A 15,850-nucleotide genomic window follows, 5' to 3' on the forward strand; every position below is an offset into this window, starting at 1 on the left:
TGTTTTTATTTTTTGTTATTTTTTCCCCAGCCCCGCTATAATTTTGTTTTTAAATCACCAGTTTGATTAGAAATTTAATAAGTGTTGTCACTGTTTATTATTTAAGTAGTGTTCCAAGTTAAGGAACTTGGTTTTAGCTGCTATGAGTGCTACTATTTTTTTTTTCTAGTATCTTTTTTATTAAAGAATTTAAGTTACAAGAGATAGATTAAGCTTAATTGGGATCTATGAAAGTTTCTTTTGTCTCTGTCATCTTCAAAACCTGTGTATCCCAGTTGAATGTGTAATTTATAAAAATTATCCTTGTTTTAATTTGGTTTAAGCCAGCAGTATCCAGTATCAACAAATAAGTGTAAGTGGGCTCCTACACAAACTTGAACTGGCCACAAGAGGGATCAGATTTCACCTATTATTTGAAAACCAAGTCAGACTGCTTATACTGACAGTCTCTTCTGGGAGTCTTCAAATTAAGAAGTTTATTCTTTGTGAAATTTTATACTACCCTTGCTAGATAAAGGTATAAAACTTTTCAAAAAAGTACCACTTAAAAAAAATTTGTAGACATTAACTACAAGGAAAAATAAGGTAATTTTTTTTCCCCTTCCTTTCAGTGATCTTGGTATCTATTGGGATGTTTTAAAAATTATAATTATGATTCCTTTAGGAATTTAGTAAATCATCCACCTTAACTAATTTAGGTAAAATTTATAGCTTTGTAGATAATTTTGATCTGTAAGATGATAAATATATTAAACTGAAAACCTTTAGAGTTTTAAAGAGATAATATTTTTACATATATATAAGAAATATAATTTAAGTAGCATGTGATTTTCTTTTCTTACACAAGATTTTTCTAAATAGTATAAACAGTTATACCGCCCATCCAGGTATTTGTAAATGGAGTTTAAAACTTTGTTTTTAAATAGTACAAGTTTAATTAGAAATTAAATACTAGAAATGTTGCCTAAGAAACTTTGTTTTAGCTGTCTAAATAGCTCACCACATAAATATTTTTAAACACCCTGTATGAATAAGTTTCTGTTTTCGAATCTATCCAATAATAACTGGATAGATTCGAAAACAGAAACACAGTACTTAATTTGCATAACCAGGACATTAAGTGAAACCTCATTCCTGATCATATTTTCAAAGTGCTGAGCCTTGTCATGGCTCCAGAATTAGGTAATACTTCTGATAAAAGATGCTTTGACTACAGGCAGCCACGAGAAAACTACTGGTAGTTTTAAACACCCTTTATAATTTTCAATGTATTGAACAGGAGAGGGTTATCAATTTAATTTTCTGGATAAGCTATTTTGTCTGATTGAAATATATTCCTAGAGATAATTTTTTTTAATCTTTTAATTTTACTTTGCATTTAGAATAAAAGCCCTGGAAGTGACTTTGTTAAGCCCTGAAGTGGCAGCTCCAAGCTTCTTTGGCTTGTAGGAGTTGGGAAAGAGGCAAAAGAAGTTAAAATGTAGACAGAAACTGTGGGCTTGTTTTACACTTTAAGAACTTAGAGATTTGGGGCGCCTGGGTGGCTCAGTGGGTTAATAAGCCTCTGCCTTCGGCTCAGGTCATGGTCTCAGGGTCCTGGGATCGAGCCCCGCATAGGGCTCTCTGCTCAGCAGGGAGCCTGCTTCCCCCTCTCTCTCTGCCTGCCTCTCTGCCGACTTGTGATCTCTCTGTGTCTATCAAATAAATAAATAAAAACCTGAAAAAAAATAAAATATACTTTAAAAAAAAAAAAGAACTTAGAGATTTAAAACTTGAGAGAGCTCATACCTATTTTTTCCACTCGTTATTAAACATCTGTGTGCGTGTGTGTGTGTGTGTGTAAGGCACTGTGTTTTGTAGGGAATCCAAAAACCAAAACTCATCCTCTAGTATGAAAGGTGTTACTTGGGAAGAAATAGTATAGTGTGGCATTGAAAGAGATAAAAAACATAGGAATAGACATGGGTTCTGGAGAGAGTGCTTGTTCATAGCCGGCAAGTTAGAGAAGTCTTTGTGATGCTGTCAGTATTGTTGGAGCTTTCTTTTTTGTGGGAGATAATAGATTTTGGCATTCAGACATGAGATGAGGAAAGAAAGATGGAGGGGAGTGTGGCATTCCCAGCAGAAAGAATTATCATACAAAACGATTGTGATCTTTAAAGAAGTCACTTCAGACAAGTGGCAGATTTGTGTGTTGTTGTTGTTGTTGGTTTTTTTTCCTCTATCAGATAAAGGTTCAAAGACTTTGCTTTTATCAGAAAGTGATACTTTGGGTCATGGATTCTCAGCAGTCTGCTCTTTTTGTTCAAACACCTATCCATAGTTAGTGGGTTTCCATATTCCTTGATACCAGTTTGGTGCTCCTTATTTTCCCAACCTGATTTTTAAAAGAAAAGAACGAGATAATTTCCCTTTTTGAGTGTGTCCCATAGAAGTGTAGACTCCTAGAGCAAAAAAACTATTTATTCCTCTTGCCTTATTTGACAGTGGTTGATACTGAATTCCTGAAAGTTAGAGGACCTGCCTGAGTCACATTATTTTGTGCCACAATCAGGATGAGCAAGCAGCTTTCCTGACTACTGTTCTGGTGCCTTTTCTATTCATTATGCTGTTCACATGCAGTTTTACATTTTTATTTTTAGATTGAATGATCTGGAGATACTAGAATGAATGCAGTTGGTACGGGATGTGTCTGTAAAATGTGCCTTCCTTAAAATCAATGCCCAAATCCCTGTGTTCTCTATAGCAGCTTTCTGGGCATGGTGATTGCCATGGAAACAAGACAATGTGAATTTATTCACACAGTATATAGTATTTGCAATTATTGATCATGAGGGGAAGGACAATTAGTCCCTGCTGATTAGGAAAAAATCTTATTGCTTCATACTGGTGAATGTGTTCATTCCCTTCAGGTTTTGTCGGTTTTTGTTTTTTTTTTTTCTTATGAAAGGAAAGGCTAGAACAATAATTTTAGTGTTGAGATTGCTAGGAAGTACTAGTTAGGCAATTTAATACCTTTGGTGTTACTAGTTTGCAAGCAGTAGAATCTCCTGCTATAAGGAAAAGCCCCTAGTAGATATAGAGTACCATTACCAGTGTTACAAGGAAATCTGACTAGATACTAGGTAGTGATTTTTCTTTTTTCTTTTTTCTTTTTTTTTTTAGAGATTTACTTATTTATTAGAGAGAGTGCACGCATGCATGTGCTTATGTGGGAGGGAAGGGCAGAGGGAGAAGGAGAGAATCTTAAGCAGGCTCCACACGCAGCTCCAAGGCTCAGTCTCATGACCCTAAGATCATGACCTGAGCAGAAATCAGGAGTCGATACTTAGCCGACTGAGCCACCTAGGTGCCCTTATAATGGTTTTTCTTTTAGATTAGGGAATTTATGTTGAGTTAAAGGATCAACTGTTAACTAATAAGAAGAAAGTTAATGTTACTGAGTCAGGCTCTGTCTTGGTTACTCAGTCTTTACAACATGTCCAAGAGATAGAAGGTGTTGTTAATACTTGGGTAGCAGCTGAGGAACTAGAAGCCCAGGTAAGTTAAGTAACTTTTCTGGTCAAAAAGGTAGAAAGTGGGGTGCCTGGGTGGCTCAGTGGGTTAAAGCCGCTGCCTTCAGCTCAGGTCATGATCCCAGGGTCCTGGGATCGAGCCCCGCGTCGGGCTCTCTGCTCGGCAGGGAGCCTGCTTCCCTTCCTCTCTCTCTCTGCCTGCCTCTCTGCCTACTTGTGATCTCTGTCTGTCAAATAAATAAATAAAATCTTTAAAAAAAAAAAAAAAGGTAGAAAGTACCATTCCTGGGACTTGAATCCAGGTAGTCTTGCTGTACTAACTACAAACAATGTGTGTGTGTGTGTGTGTGTGTGTGTGTGTGTGTGTGTATAGATATGGATATGTGGTATCTCTGTTGTATATGTATGTATTACATATGTATATTTGTGTGTGTGTTCGCATGGTATAGTAATGAAGGTTTCGAACTAGTACTCTGGAGGCCTGTGTTCTACTCCTAGTTCTAGGACCTTAGCTACCGCTTAACTCTTTGAGCCTCTATTTGTTAGCAATATGAGTAAAAAATAACCATGTGGATCAAAGAACTCCAGTGTTCTTCTAGCTCTGAAATTCTCTGATGTTTGAGTTTAAGCATTCTTTTCAAGTCAGTTGGCTTAGGTAGGGAAAAGGGTACCATGTTGTACCTGGGTGTTTCTATTTCTCTAAATCTTGTTCTGATAAAATTTTGGTAAATATAATCACCATGATACTAAAGCTCATTACTTATCTATTGTAATAAAAAGAATCCTATTTCTATTTTTAAGGTAAGTAGAATGCATGTTATAGACTCTTTAACTAACCTGTCAGAAGCCTATGGGTGTTAAGCTCAGTTTCTAGGCACTGAAGTGTCTCTGATGGGAATTTGTTCCACTTTAATCTAACGTCAGCCTAGGTTTCCTTCATGTGTTGACAGAGAGAGAGAGACAGCGAGGGCAAGCACAAGTAGGGGGAGTGGGAGAGGGAGAAGCAGGGTCCCAGCTGAGCAGGGAACCCGATGCAGGGCTCAGTGCCAGCACTCTGGGATCATGATCTGAGGCAAAGACAGACACTTACCTGACTGAGCCACCCAGGCCTCCCAAGGTTCTTTCACTTTTATTCACATGTTTCAATGTTCCAAAATGATAAAATGGTAAAATGGTAGCTGTAACAATTTTCATCAGTTGAATAAAACCAGTACATTCATAATAGAGAACCTTCTAGTACTTGAGTTATGTCTGCTGTCTATGAATTGTTTTGACTTTGACCCCTGGATTTTTATATGCATTGATTATTAAGCCTTCATGGAATATAGGTAAAATGTAAAAATGTTGAATGACGGGCTGTGCCTGTTTCAAAAATTTTAGATTGCATTTAATATTGAAAATTTTAGAATAACCTCTTGACATAGTCAAGGGATGACTCTTTTTGAAATCTAAATATAACCTAAAATACAGAATTTATATTTGCTCATAATCACTCTAAACAATTTAAACAGAAAGCTATGTATTACTGGGCATTAAAAAACTTACAGATTGTACTGTAAAATAATCAATTATGAGACCTGCTGCTTCTTCTGTGACAAGAAGCCATCAGTCTGGGAAGCTGCCGCTGTAGCACCAGGCCCCACAGTGCACCGAACAGGGAGCTGTAATAGCCAGGGAGGTTCTCCTTCTTGTTCTGGTGACCACCTGTACTTGCTATAATCTGTATCCAAAAAGTATATGCCTCTTGAGACTTAGGATGCTAGTAGTCGTACGCTGGGTTCTTGGCTAACCCTTTCTCGTAAAAAGCGAACACCTCCACAATCATGTGTCCCTGCAACAATAGCTACAGAGTAGCCCGACCTCATCTCGTGCTGCGAGATGTCATGCAAAAATTTGCCTCTTAAATCATACCCAGAACTCTGGTGGAAAGGGATTTTGAGAAACAGTATTTATAACTTCGCAGATTCTGCAGTGAAAGAGGGTACAGTGGCTGAAGGTTAGAATGATCCTTGAATGACCATCTGATGTATTCACCACAAGTACATTAGACAGGAACAACTTTCCATAAAGCATTATGTTCATAAAATACTATAGACATGTAAAGGCAGTTCTTGAATGTGTAGGGTAAGTAGAGGAGGTAGTAAGAGGGCACAGTGAATGGAAAAGTACTTTACAGAGAGTGAAGGTGTGGGGAGTCCCCTCCGTCAGAGGGCAAGAGAGTTATATAGGAGACTCTGCACATGGCAGACCATCTTCCCCAACATTGCCAGAATGTGATGGCCTGGGCCGAGTCTCCTACTGGAACCCTCTCTTCTCTTAGGAAAAAAAAAAGAATCTCAAAAACAGTTCCTGGGTAGCATGCACTTGTTTTCCCTGGAGTTTCTCTGTAAAGTAGCTAATCAGAAATGATGAAGTACACTTTGTAGTACCTCGTGAACAAAAGTACGGTGAATGCAGCCATGCTGTGGGGACTGAATCGTTGCCGTGCGCTCACTGACTAGCTGTGGGGTCACCCTGCCTTTTAACACCCCTGCCTCTAGTCTTGAGCTCCAGCTTATGAGTACTGTTTTCAGACAGTAATGTGTGTTGATAAAAGGCCTAAATAGCCTAGGTTAAATATGCCAAACATATCCAACGCTGTGCATTGGAAAACGTGTATCAAATTACCTGCCATTATTTCACACAGGAAAGGACCACTGTTTTGATTATATATTTATGACTTAAGTGCTCAGAACAAGCATGATGGGCATCAAATTTTGTAGGTACTTAAAGCTGAAATTTAGTGTTAAATCCAAAAAGTGAATAGGCAGTCCCATTTTACTTATCCTGTTTAAGTAAAAAAAGCATTTTTAGATACTGATTTTATTCCTAATTTCAGAGTTCCCAGCGTCTTCCAGATCAATATCGCAGACACAATTTATTTGGCAGTGGCAAGAATCAGACAGAGAGTTGGTGGAAGGCTTTGTCCCACCAGCTCATGGCTGAGGGATTCTTGGTAGAAGTTTCTGGGAAACGCAGATTTGTAAGGATTTGCACTCTTACAGAAAAGGTAAGCAATGTAGAAGACTACCTGTTTGATTTAATTTTTCTCGCTATGTATTAAAAGATTCTTCTTGTGTTCAATAGGGCAGATGTTGGCTTCATGAAGCCGGTACAGAGTCTCCTAAGAAACTTATCCTCCAAGCTAGTGAAGAATTGTGTCCGAGGGTGTTTCTTCTACCAAGGTTCATTTTTCATTTTTTTTTTAACTTCTGTATTTTTGTGGTTGAAATGGCAAATTATACCAATTCACAGGCACCACAAAGATAAAGTGAGTAAAGATTGCTTTGCATACATCTTTTAGCTAGTTTGAAATTGAGAGTTAGTGGGTGAAAGATAAATCATAGATCATTTTCTTGATTGATAAGAAGTAGATGAGTGTTATAGTATTTAGAAAGCTACTTTCCCATTGATTAAAGAAACAGCACTGAGATCAATGTTGAAGCATCCATATATCAAATTCTTTTTTTTTTTTTAAGATTTTATTTATTTATTTGGCAGAGAGAGAGAGATCATAAGTAGGCAAAAAGGCAGGCAGAGAGAAAGGGTGAAGCAGGCTCCCTGAGGGAGCCTGATGTGGGGCTCGATCCCAGGACCCTGAGATCATGATCTGAGTCGAAAGCAGAGGCTTAACCCACTGAGCCACCCAGGCACCCCTCAGATTTTCTTCTTATGTTAGAAGGTGGGAAGGGAATATACTTGTTGCCTTCTTTTTTGTATCTTTACATGTTGTTGATCATTTATGGGTTTTTTCCTTTTTTAAAAAATTGAGATATAATTGACATAACATTTTGTAAGTTTGAAGTGTACAACGTGTTAGTGTGATAGATTTATATATTGTCATATGATTACTACAGTGGGTTAGCTAAAACCTCTATCATGTGACATAATTATCATTTCTGTGTTGAATACAACTCTCTTCACAACTTTGAAGTTTATAATATTGTTGATGGTAATCCCTATAGTGTGCATTATATTATCAATTTTTCTTTTAAAGTCAAAAAACTCTAAAGAGCTTTATTTTATTTTTTTTTTAAGATTTTATTTATTTATTTGACAGAGAGATCACAAGTAGGCAGAGAGGCAGTCAGAGAGAGAGGAGGAAGCAGGCTCCCTGCTGAGCAGAGAGCCTGATGCGGGCCTCGATCCCAGGACCCTGGGACCATGACCTGAGCTGAAGGCAGAGGCTTTAACCCACTGAGCCACCCAGGCGCCCTCTAAAGAGCTTTAAACTTAAATTTTAAAGAGCTTAAAAAGCACTTTCGGAGCTTGTCCTAAAAATAATTAATTTAAAGAAATCTCAGTTTGGGGACTCCTGGGTGACTCAGTCATTTAAGCCTCTGCCTTTGGCTCAGGTCATGATCCCAGGGTTCTGGAATCGAGTCCCACATTGGGCTCAGCTTCTGCTCAGCTTCTCCCTCTGCCTGCCACTCCCCTTGCTTGTGTTCTCTCTGACTCTCTCTCTCTCTTGCTGACAAGTAAATAAATAAAATATTTTTTAAAAATTTAAAAATAAATAAAAATAAAAAAATTTCGGTTCTAAAACAGTAGACTCTCATCTGTCTTTCTGAGACTGGATGCATTATGATATTAGATAATTGGATAATCATATTTCAGCATTTGAGATAATTTGATGTTATTATTTTTTCAGTTCTAAAACTGTACCACCCGGCATTGAACAGGGTTCCTATAATCAAGTACGAGCTGAGTCAACCACAGACAAGAAGGTTGGTTTGTTTAAAGAGGTGGTTCCTACTGATTTCCTTCGAAATGCCATATGTAATAAAACATAAACTTTGGAAAGAGTAGTGATGTGAACAGAATAAAAGATGCAGGATGTGATTTCTGGGGCTAATAGGACAGTTAAAAATACTTGAGAAAGTGACTTATTTTAATTTTTTTAAAACCTGTTTTATAACTCATTTGGCCTGGAGTTTTTTTGTTTTTTTACAAAGTACGATACTTAAAACTAAGAGAAATAATAAGCCTGATTCCTAAGTGTTCTCATGAAAGCCATATGCATACTTACACACACATGCACACATACTTTCTTGCTTTGTTTTTGGATCTTAGATAACAGTTACAGGTTAAAGAACTACAGGCAGACTTAAACTAATTGGAACACTGGAGTAACAGGAAAATGTGCTGAATTAATTTTTTGTCAGAGTTTTTCTGTTGTATTAAAGTATGTAGAATTTAACTGAATCATTTTATAAGTTGGGCCTCTACTGTGCCTCAAATAATTATTCTGATTATGTATTCTCTATAGATTTGGGAGAAATAGGACATTACATTTCCAACTGCCTTTAGAATCCTAGAAATTGATAATCCAAGAGCTATTTTCAGGTGATGACTTTTATTTGATGACTTGGTTAATCAGAGAAAAACTTGTCATCGTGAGATTTTTGTATCTTATTATTATTATTTTTTTGTATTTGAAAATTTTGAAACTTCTGATTTCTTGTAATGAATCTTTATATGTTTAAAAGCAGCCTAACTTGGAGAAGATGTATTCTTATAAAGCAACTGATAAAATTTCTTCTGGGAGAAACATTCCTAAAAAAAGGTACAGAGTTCAAAATGTTTATTTTCTACGTTAACTGTATCGACACCTTTTTTCTTTCTTTCCTAGAGAAAGGTCTGTCAGATGTTGGACTGTTTCATTGGTAGAAGGAAGTTAAAGTTAAAGCATAAGCCTATCATAATTATTATGTAGATAAAATTATTATATATAATATATAAATTATAATTATTAAATAAGACCTATAAAATGATAGCATTAATATTAATTTAATAGCTAATACTTCTTGGGTATTATTATTTGCCAAGCCATACGCTACATGCTAAGTATTTTATTTGTAGCATCTCATTTAATTGTTACAACAGTCTGTAAGTTGGCTACTATTATTTATTCCCATTTTAAAGTTGAAGATACCAGGGGTTAAGAAGTTAACTTTGTTCAGTCACGTATGGCAGATCTGACTTTCAAATCTATATTTGTCAACCTTTAGCTTCTTTTTTTTGGCAGAGAGGCAGGCACAGAGGGAGAGAGGAGGAAGCAGGCTCCCTGCTGAACAGAGAGCCCGACTCGGGGCTCGATCCCAGGACCCTGGGATCATGACCTGAGCCAAAGGCAGAGGCTTTAACCCACCGAGCCACCCAGGCGCCCCCAACCTTTAGCTTCTAAACACTCACTATATATGTATAAAATATATATTCCAAGGCCATATAAAATACATGTTATGGGAACATAAAATGGTAGATATTAGAGTTGGTAGAAATAGTGAATGGACCTATTATACTTTGGAGCTTAATATTTGACTTGCTAACTTAAAGTGTGGAGAATGTACAGAATTAGAGAAGGTCTAAAGATGGAGAGTTTGAAAAACTTGTCAGGACTTATATACAGATTATTGAATGGACTTTGTTTATATACATATCAGGTGAACGGAAGTTAATGTGCTCTGATGCTGTTACTTTCTGGTGGATTTCTCACTTAGATAATACTACTTTGGATCTGACAGAAATATTTGCCATAATACCAGTCTCTCACTCAAAACAATTTCTTTTTGTTTAGATATGGGCTAATTAATTACAGTGTGTAAACAAAAGGGTTAAGGAGTATATAAAACAAGATATCCATTCAGTATGCTGAAGTATTTCTTCATTTAAACATTTGTTTCATTTTTGGTAAACATCTTTGTGCCGGGTATTACTCTTCGCCTTGGGATTTGGTAGGGAAAATAGAGACATAGTCACTGGCCTTCCCAGGGTTTATACTCCAGTGGGATATACAGGTAGGGGAATATGAAATTACAATCCAAAGTTGTAATACTTTGGAAAAACACTTGGAAATGACACTTGAGACTTTAGGTAGAAGTTAAGTGACATGAGGGTAAGTTCTCTGAGCAGAGGAATGGCCCACTTTTTAAAACCTGAAAGCAAGAGAGGGTGTGATATGATCAAGGAACTCAACAGTCCTAGCAGTTACCTAGTAGAGGGAAGCAGAGGGGTGGTGAAAATTTAAGACTGAAGAATTAAATAGGGCCCAGAATATCCAATTCCTGTCCATCCCTCAACTTGATCATAAAGGCAGAGGAGTTGTTGGGAGCTAAGGAAGGATTTTTCAGTAGGACAGTGACATCAAATTTACGATTGAGAACAGAGGTTGCCATTTCCATCAAGGATCAGATAGTAAACAATTTAGGCTCTGAGGGCTATGTGGTCTCTGTCTAACTTTACTCTTGTAGCCTTACAGCAGCCATAGTTGATATGTAAAGAAAGTATGGCTTGTATTCCAATAAAACTTTATTTATGGACCCTGAAATTTGAATTTCATATAATTTCCACATGTCACAAAATGTTCTTTTGATTTTTTTTTTTTTTTGACTGTTTAAAAATGTAAGAAACCATTCTTAGCTTACAAGCCTTGTCAGAACAGATGGGTTTGTCCCGTGCACCCTGGTGTGCCGACCCTTGATCCATGACTCTGGCTGTGGAGGGAATGGAAGGCAGGAGGATCAGAGTGTGGAGACCCAATACGGAGGCTATTGTAAGAGACGGTGGGAACTTAGACAAGGGAAATGGCAGTGGGCATGGAAAGAGAAAGGACTGTAAGATATTTAGGAGTTAGAATTGTTAGGACTAAGTGATTGAAAACAGAGGTGGGCTTAGGAAAGTGGAAAACTTGAACATGACGCTTAGGTTTGTGTCTGATTGCAGGCGAGAGTGTTGTCATTCCCTTCGCTGGTAACGTAAGAGGAACACAGGTTTGAGAGGTTGGGTATTTAGGGGATGAGGAGTTTAGTGATAGACATACTGGGTTTGACATACCTGTGGAGTGGCCCAGAAATTAATTTTAATATATGGGCTTAGTGTATAGGAGCGAGGAAGATGCTTACATATCAATAACTATTATTTTATTTTATTTTATTTTTTTTTTTAAAGATTTTATTTATTTGTTAGAAAGAGAGAGACAGAGTGCAAGCACAGGCAGACAGAGTGGCAGGCTAGAGGCAGAGGGAGAAGCAGGCTCCCTGCCGAGCAAGGAGCCTGATATGGGACTCGATCCCAGAATGCTGGGATCATGACCTGAGCTGAAGGCAGCCGCTTAACCAACTGAGCCACCCAGGCGTCCCAATAACTATTATTTTAAAGTTCATTTGAATTTTCATTAAAATAATTCATGTACATGGTTTTAAAAGTCAATTGGTACTTAATGGCCTATAACAAAGCAAGCCAGTTCATATCCTTCCCAAATCCACTTTGCTCTGTTCTGTAGAAGTGGTTATCCTCTAATCTTTCAGCTGGGCTTGTAGATATTTGCCTCTATTTTTTAAAGGTTGGGGAGGGGTAGGGAGAGAGGGAGAGAGAATCTCAAGCAGACTTCCTGCTGAGCATGGAGCCTGTCCTGGTGCACGACCTCATGACCCTCAGATCATGACCTGAGCCAAAATCAAGAGACAGATGCCTAACAAACTGAGCCACCCAGGTTCCCCTGCCTCCATATTTCTAAGTGACATGCTTAGATTACTATTTTTGGACCTATCAGTTTTAGAAGTTTTTTTATTGACCTATAATGGTAGATTCTGGCATATCTTCCATATGCCTTTCCCTCATTTCCCTTCCTTAAGTTCCTCCCTTGACCAAAACAGAATTATATTTCAAATTGTGGCCATATTAACAATTTGTTTTTACGTTATTATACTTAGACAAATATTATATACTGCTAAGCCAGTCTTTGTGGCTAAGGCATGACTACTTTAATTTTCCTTGTTGTTAGTAATTGTCTTTTTTGTTTTCTTGGCTTGGTTTTTAGTGTTTTTATTACTCATTTTTCCCCCCTGGTTTTCAATTTCTTTTTGTTGGTGTGTACTCTCTTGGATTCCTTGACTTTATATTCCCTTCCATCGAGTAAGATTCTAATTTAGTTATTAAAATCTTAATTTCTAAGAACTATTTCTTGTTCTACTTCTTCTTTAACGTGGTAGTCTTTTCTTGTTTCATGCGTAGAACATCTGTACTTTTTATTCCCCCCCACAAAGATTGATTGATTCATTCATTCGTTGATTACAGAGAGAGCATGAGGCAGGGAGGGGCAGAGGAGAGGGAAAGAGAAGCTACCAGATTTCTGTGCTCAGTGCAGAGCCCCATGTAGGGCTCGATTCCATGACCTTGAGATCACAACCTGAGCCAAAACCAAGAAGAGAACACTTAACCGACTGCGTCACCCAGGTGCCCCCAACATCTCCACTTTTTCATGATATTCATTATAGTTATTTTGGGCTTGTCTTCTGTGCACTTGTAATAGTATTCATAAGCAAAACATTTATTATTGTTTTCCATGTATATTTCTCCTTCAGGGCTATATTGCCCATATTTTGCCAGTATATATGATAATTAAATTTATTTGTGAAATAATCTAAAATACCGTTTTGCAAGCAGTACGTTACTATAAAGACTTTTATAAATACTATTATAAAGGGAATATAATTTTATTATTTAAAACAAATTTATAATTATCTTGAATAACCTGATATTACTAATTCTTTGAACTGGTGTTTTTTTTTCCTCTAGTTTAAATCTGCTTATTTTAGCGATAGGATTTGATAATTGTGAAAATCTTATTATAAACATTTGTTAAATATCAAACATGTTCCCCCTTTCCTTACCAAAAAAGGGCTTTATTTAAATTGGCCATCTTTTATATAGGCTATTCCATACAATTTCATTTTTATATCTTTTTGTCTTTAGAATTAATTTATCAATGGGAAATGTTCTTTGTAGACATTGGTTTTCTGTCTAGTTTGCTGCCTCGCTCCTTCCATGTTGTTTGCTTATTGCATGCTTTCTATCTTTGTTTTGTGGAGTCAAAAGACAAATCCCCTTTGGCTTATTTTTGTTTGATTTTGAAGAAAATTGTGAACACTTTGATTAGTCCCATGCTAATGTTCCTTACCAACCAAAAATTAGTGATGTCACAGTAAAGAATCATAGATTGTATCTCTCTTGGACAAAAAAAGTTATCTTCAGTATAGATAAGGAAGGAGTATTTTAAAGAATTTGGTTGAGGATGAGGATGGGGCAAAGGCTGTTTTTGAGTATACTACATTTTGATGAATTCAAATTACAGTTTTAACTTTACCATTATAATGAACGCATTTGATTGAAATTGCTTAAAATCTAGGCTGCCATATCAATCACAATTATTTTACTGGTGTTATGGAAGATAAATATTACTGTTGACTTGCAACAATATTCTCATTTTGGGGGTGAAATAAAAAGTGAACATGGAGAAAGAAACGCCTTTACTATTTATTTTCTTTTACATATTTTAGCATCATGGTGCGTTCACCAGGAAAACCTCACAAGTCCTCAGAACCTGTTATTTCAGCTCAAGAGCAGGAGACTGAGGTATGGCTTTTGTGAAAAGGCAGTTCTTGAAAGGATTATATGCATGCTTAAGATTTTGTTGCCAGCATTTTTTTAAAAGTTGTTCTTTAACTTGAGTCTGAGATATAGTTAATTCTTCATCCTGAGGGAAAATGTAATAGCCGAAGCTCTAAAAATAAAGGACTGGATTTTTCTAAGTACATTAAAAAACAACAACAAATGTTCCGTTGTTTCTTTGTTCTTCGTTCAGACTGTGTTGTATGGCAAACTGGTTGAAGCCAGGCAGAAACAAGCCAGTAAAATGGATGTCCCTCCAGCTATCCTGGCAACAAATAAGATACTACTGGATATGGCCAAAATGAGGTAAGCTGTCTGTCGGCACGTGTTCTAACTTATTTTCTCCTAACATAATAGATTTGTAATGTAGATTGTTTAGTGACAGTACGACTTGGGGTCCAGCTGTCTTGTCTGTGAGGTGACTCCCCAGTCTCCCATGCTGCCCACCATCTCTCCACTGAGCTGTAGTCTTACGTTTCAACGTGAATGAAAACCATTTTCAGCCGTCACATTCAGTGTATATGAAATCTAACTCATTATCCACAAACCCTCCATGCATGCATTTTGTGCAACAACCAAAACTCTTCTCTCTCTTTTTTTTGTCAGCTCATACTTTTATGTTCTCAATAATACATGTTTAAAATGCCTGGTGTTATTTTCACTCCTCTAACGTGGATCCCCGTCTTAGTCCTACTTAAATAGTTGTGAGACTTTTTCATTAAAGCGTTCCTCATGCGTCTGTGTATGCTGTCCTCTCTCTTCTTTGTCACACCCTGTTAGTTCAGACCATTGCCCCTGGGCTGTTGCAGAAGCCTCTTAACTAGTAAATCTTTCCTTCCTCTCTCTGTCTCTGTTTCATCTGATACATGAGACCAAATCAGTCTTTCCTTCTCATGTCCTACTTCTGCCTAACTAGTTCCTAACTGTCTTAACTTCTTTAGCCTATAATTCAGAGCTCTCCATTTATGGACTTAAACATGCTTTTACATCCATGTCACAGAATTTGGAGTGGTTTATCCGACCACATGTTGAAGATCCCCTTTCAAATTCCATGTATTTGTTTATAGTGTTGCTTCTGCCTTGTCGTTTCCTTGATTTCCCAAAACTCCTGCTAGGAAATCCTTCAAGATTTTCTCCATGAAGTCTTTCATGCTCTTAGCAGCAAAGTAATTCCTTTCCCCTGAATTCATAAAAGACTTTAAAATGTAAATTTAGAAGATGCTTCTGTGACACATCTCACATAAAGCTTTATTTTTTATTATCGGTATATGTGCTTGTATCTTCCAGATTTTAAACTTTGAATAAAGACACTGTTTTCCTCATTATTTTGTGTCTTCCAAAGCACCTGGCACAATGCCTAATAAAGATGAGGTGGTCAATAAGTATTTAGAAGAAATTATTTCCAAAGAACAGTTTTTGAAGGATACCCGAGTGGCTCAGTGGGTTAAGCTTCTGCCTGCTGCTCCCCCTGCTTGTGCTCTCTCTCTCTCTCTCTCTCTGACAAATAAACAAATAAATAAAATCTTTCAAAAAATTTCTATCTTTAAAAGAAAAAAAGCAGTTGTCTGATAATTGTATTCACCCTTTTTAAAAAATTTTTTATTTATTTATTTATTTATTTATTTTTTAAAGATTTTATTTGACAGAGATCACAAGTAGGCAGAGAGGCAGGTAGAGAGAGAGAGAGAGGAAGGGAAGCAGGCTTCCCTCTGAGCGGAGAGCCCAATGCTGGGCTCGATCCCAGGACCCTAAGATCATGACCTGAGCCGAAGGCAGAGGCTTTAATCCACTGAGCCACCCAGGCGCCCCTTAAATTTTATTTATTTATTTGTGAGAGAGAGAGAGCG

General features: G+C 37.1%; 1 protein-coding gene across 4 annotated transcripts in view; it reads left to right on the forward strand.

The window, feature by feature from the left end:
• The window catches only part of WRN (WRN RecQ like helicase), a 140,297-nt gene that overhangs the window by 100,570 nt on the left and 23,877 nt on the right, over window positions 1–15,850 (forward strand). For 3 of the 4 annotated variants that reach the window (XM_032838141.1, XM_032838140.1, XM_032838144.1), the window contains exons 25-30: window positions 6,394–6,564; window positions 6,642–6,739; window positions 8,206–8,281; window positions 9,044–9,120; window positions 13,892–13,967; window positions 14,197–14,309. In XM_032838141.1, coding sequence (XP_032694032.1) covers window positions 6,394–6,564; window positions 6,642–6,739; window positions 8,206–8,281; window positions 9,044–9,120; window positions 13,892–13,967; window positions 14,197–14,309 — 611 coding nt within the window. The remainder of the gene's footprint in view (window positions 1–6,393; window positions 6,565–6,641; window positions 6,740–8,205; window positions 8,282–9,043; window positions 9,121–13,891; window positions 13,968–14,196; window positions 14,310–15,850) is intronic. The other variant, XM_032838142.1, reaches the window with a different exon arrangement.

This window comes from Lontra canadensis, unplaced genomic scaffold, assembly GCF_010015895.1.
Source record: "Lontra canadensis isolate GAN:19392208 unplaced genomic scaffold, GSC_riverotter_1.0 scaffold102, whole genome shotgun sequence".
Lineage (NCBI taxonomy): Eukaryota > Metazoa > Chordata > Mammalia > Carnivora > Mustelidae > Lontra > Lontra canadensis.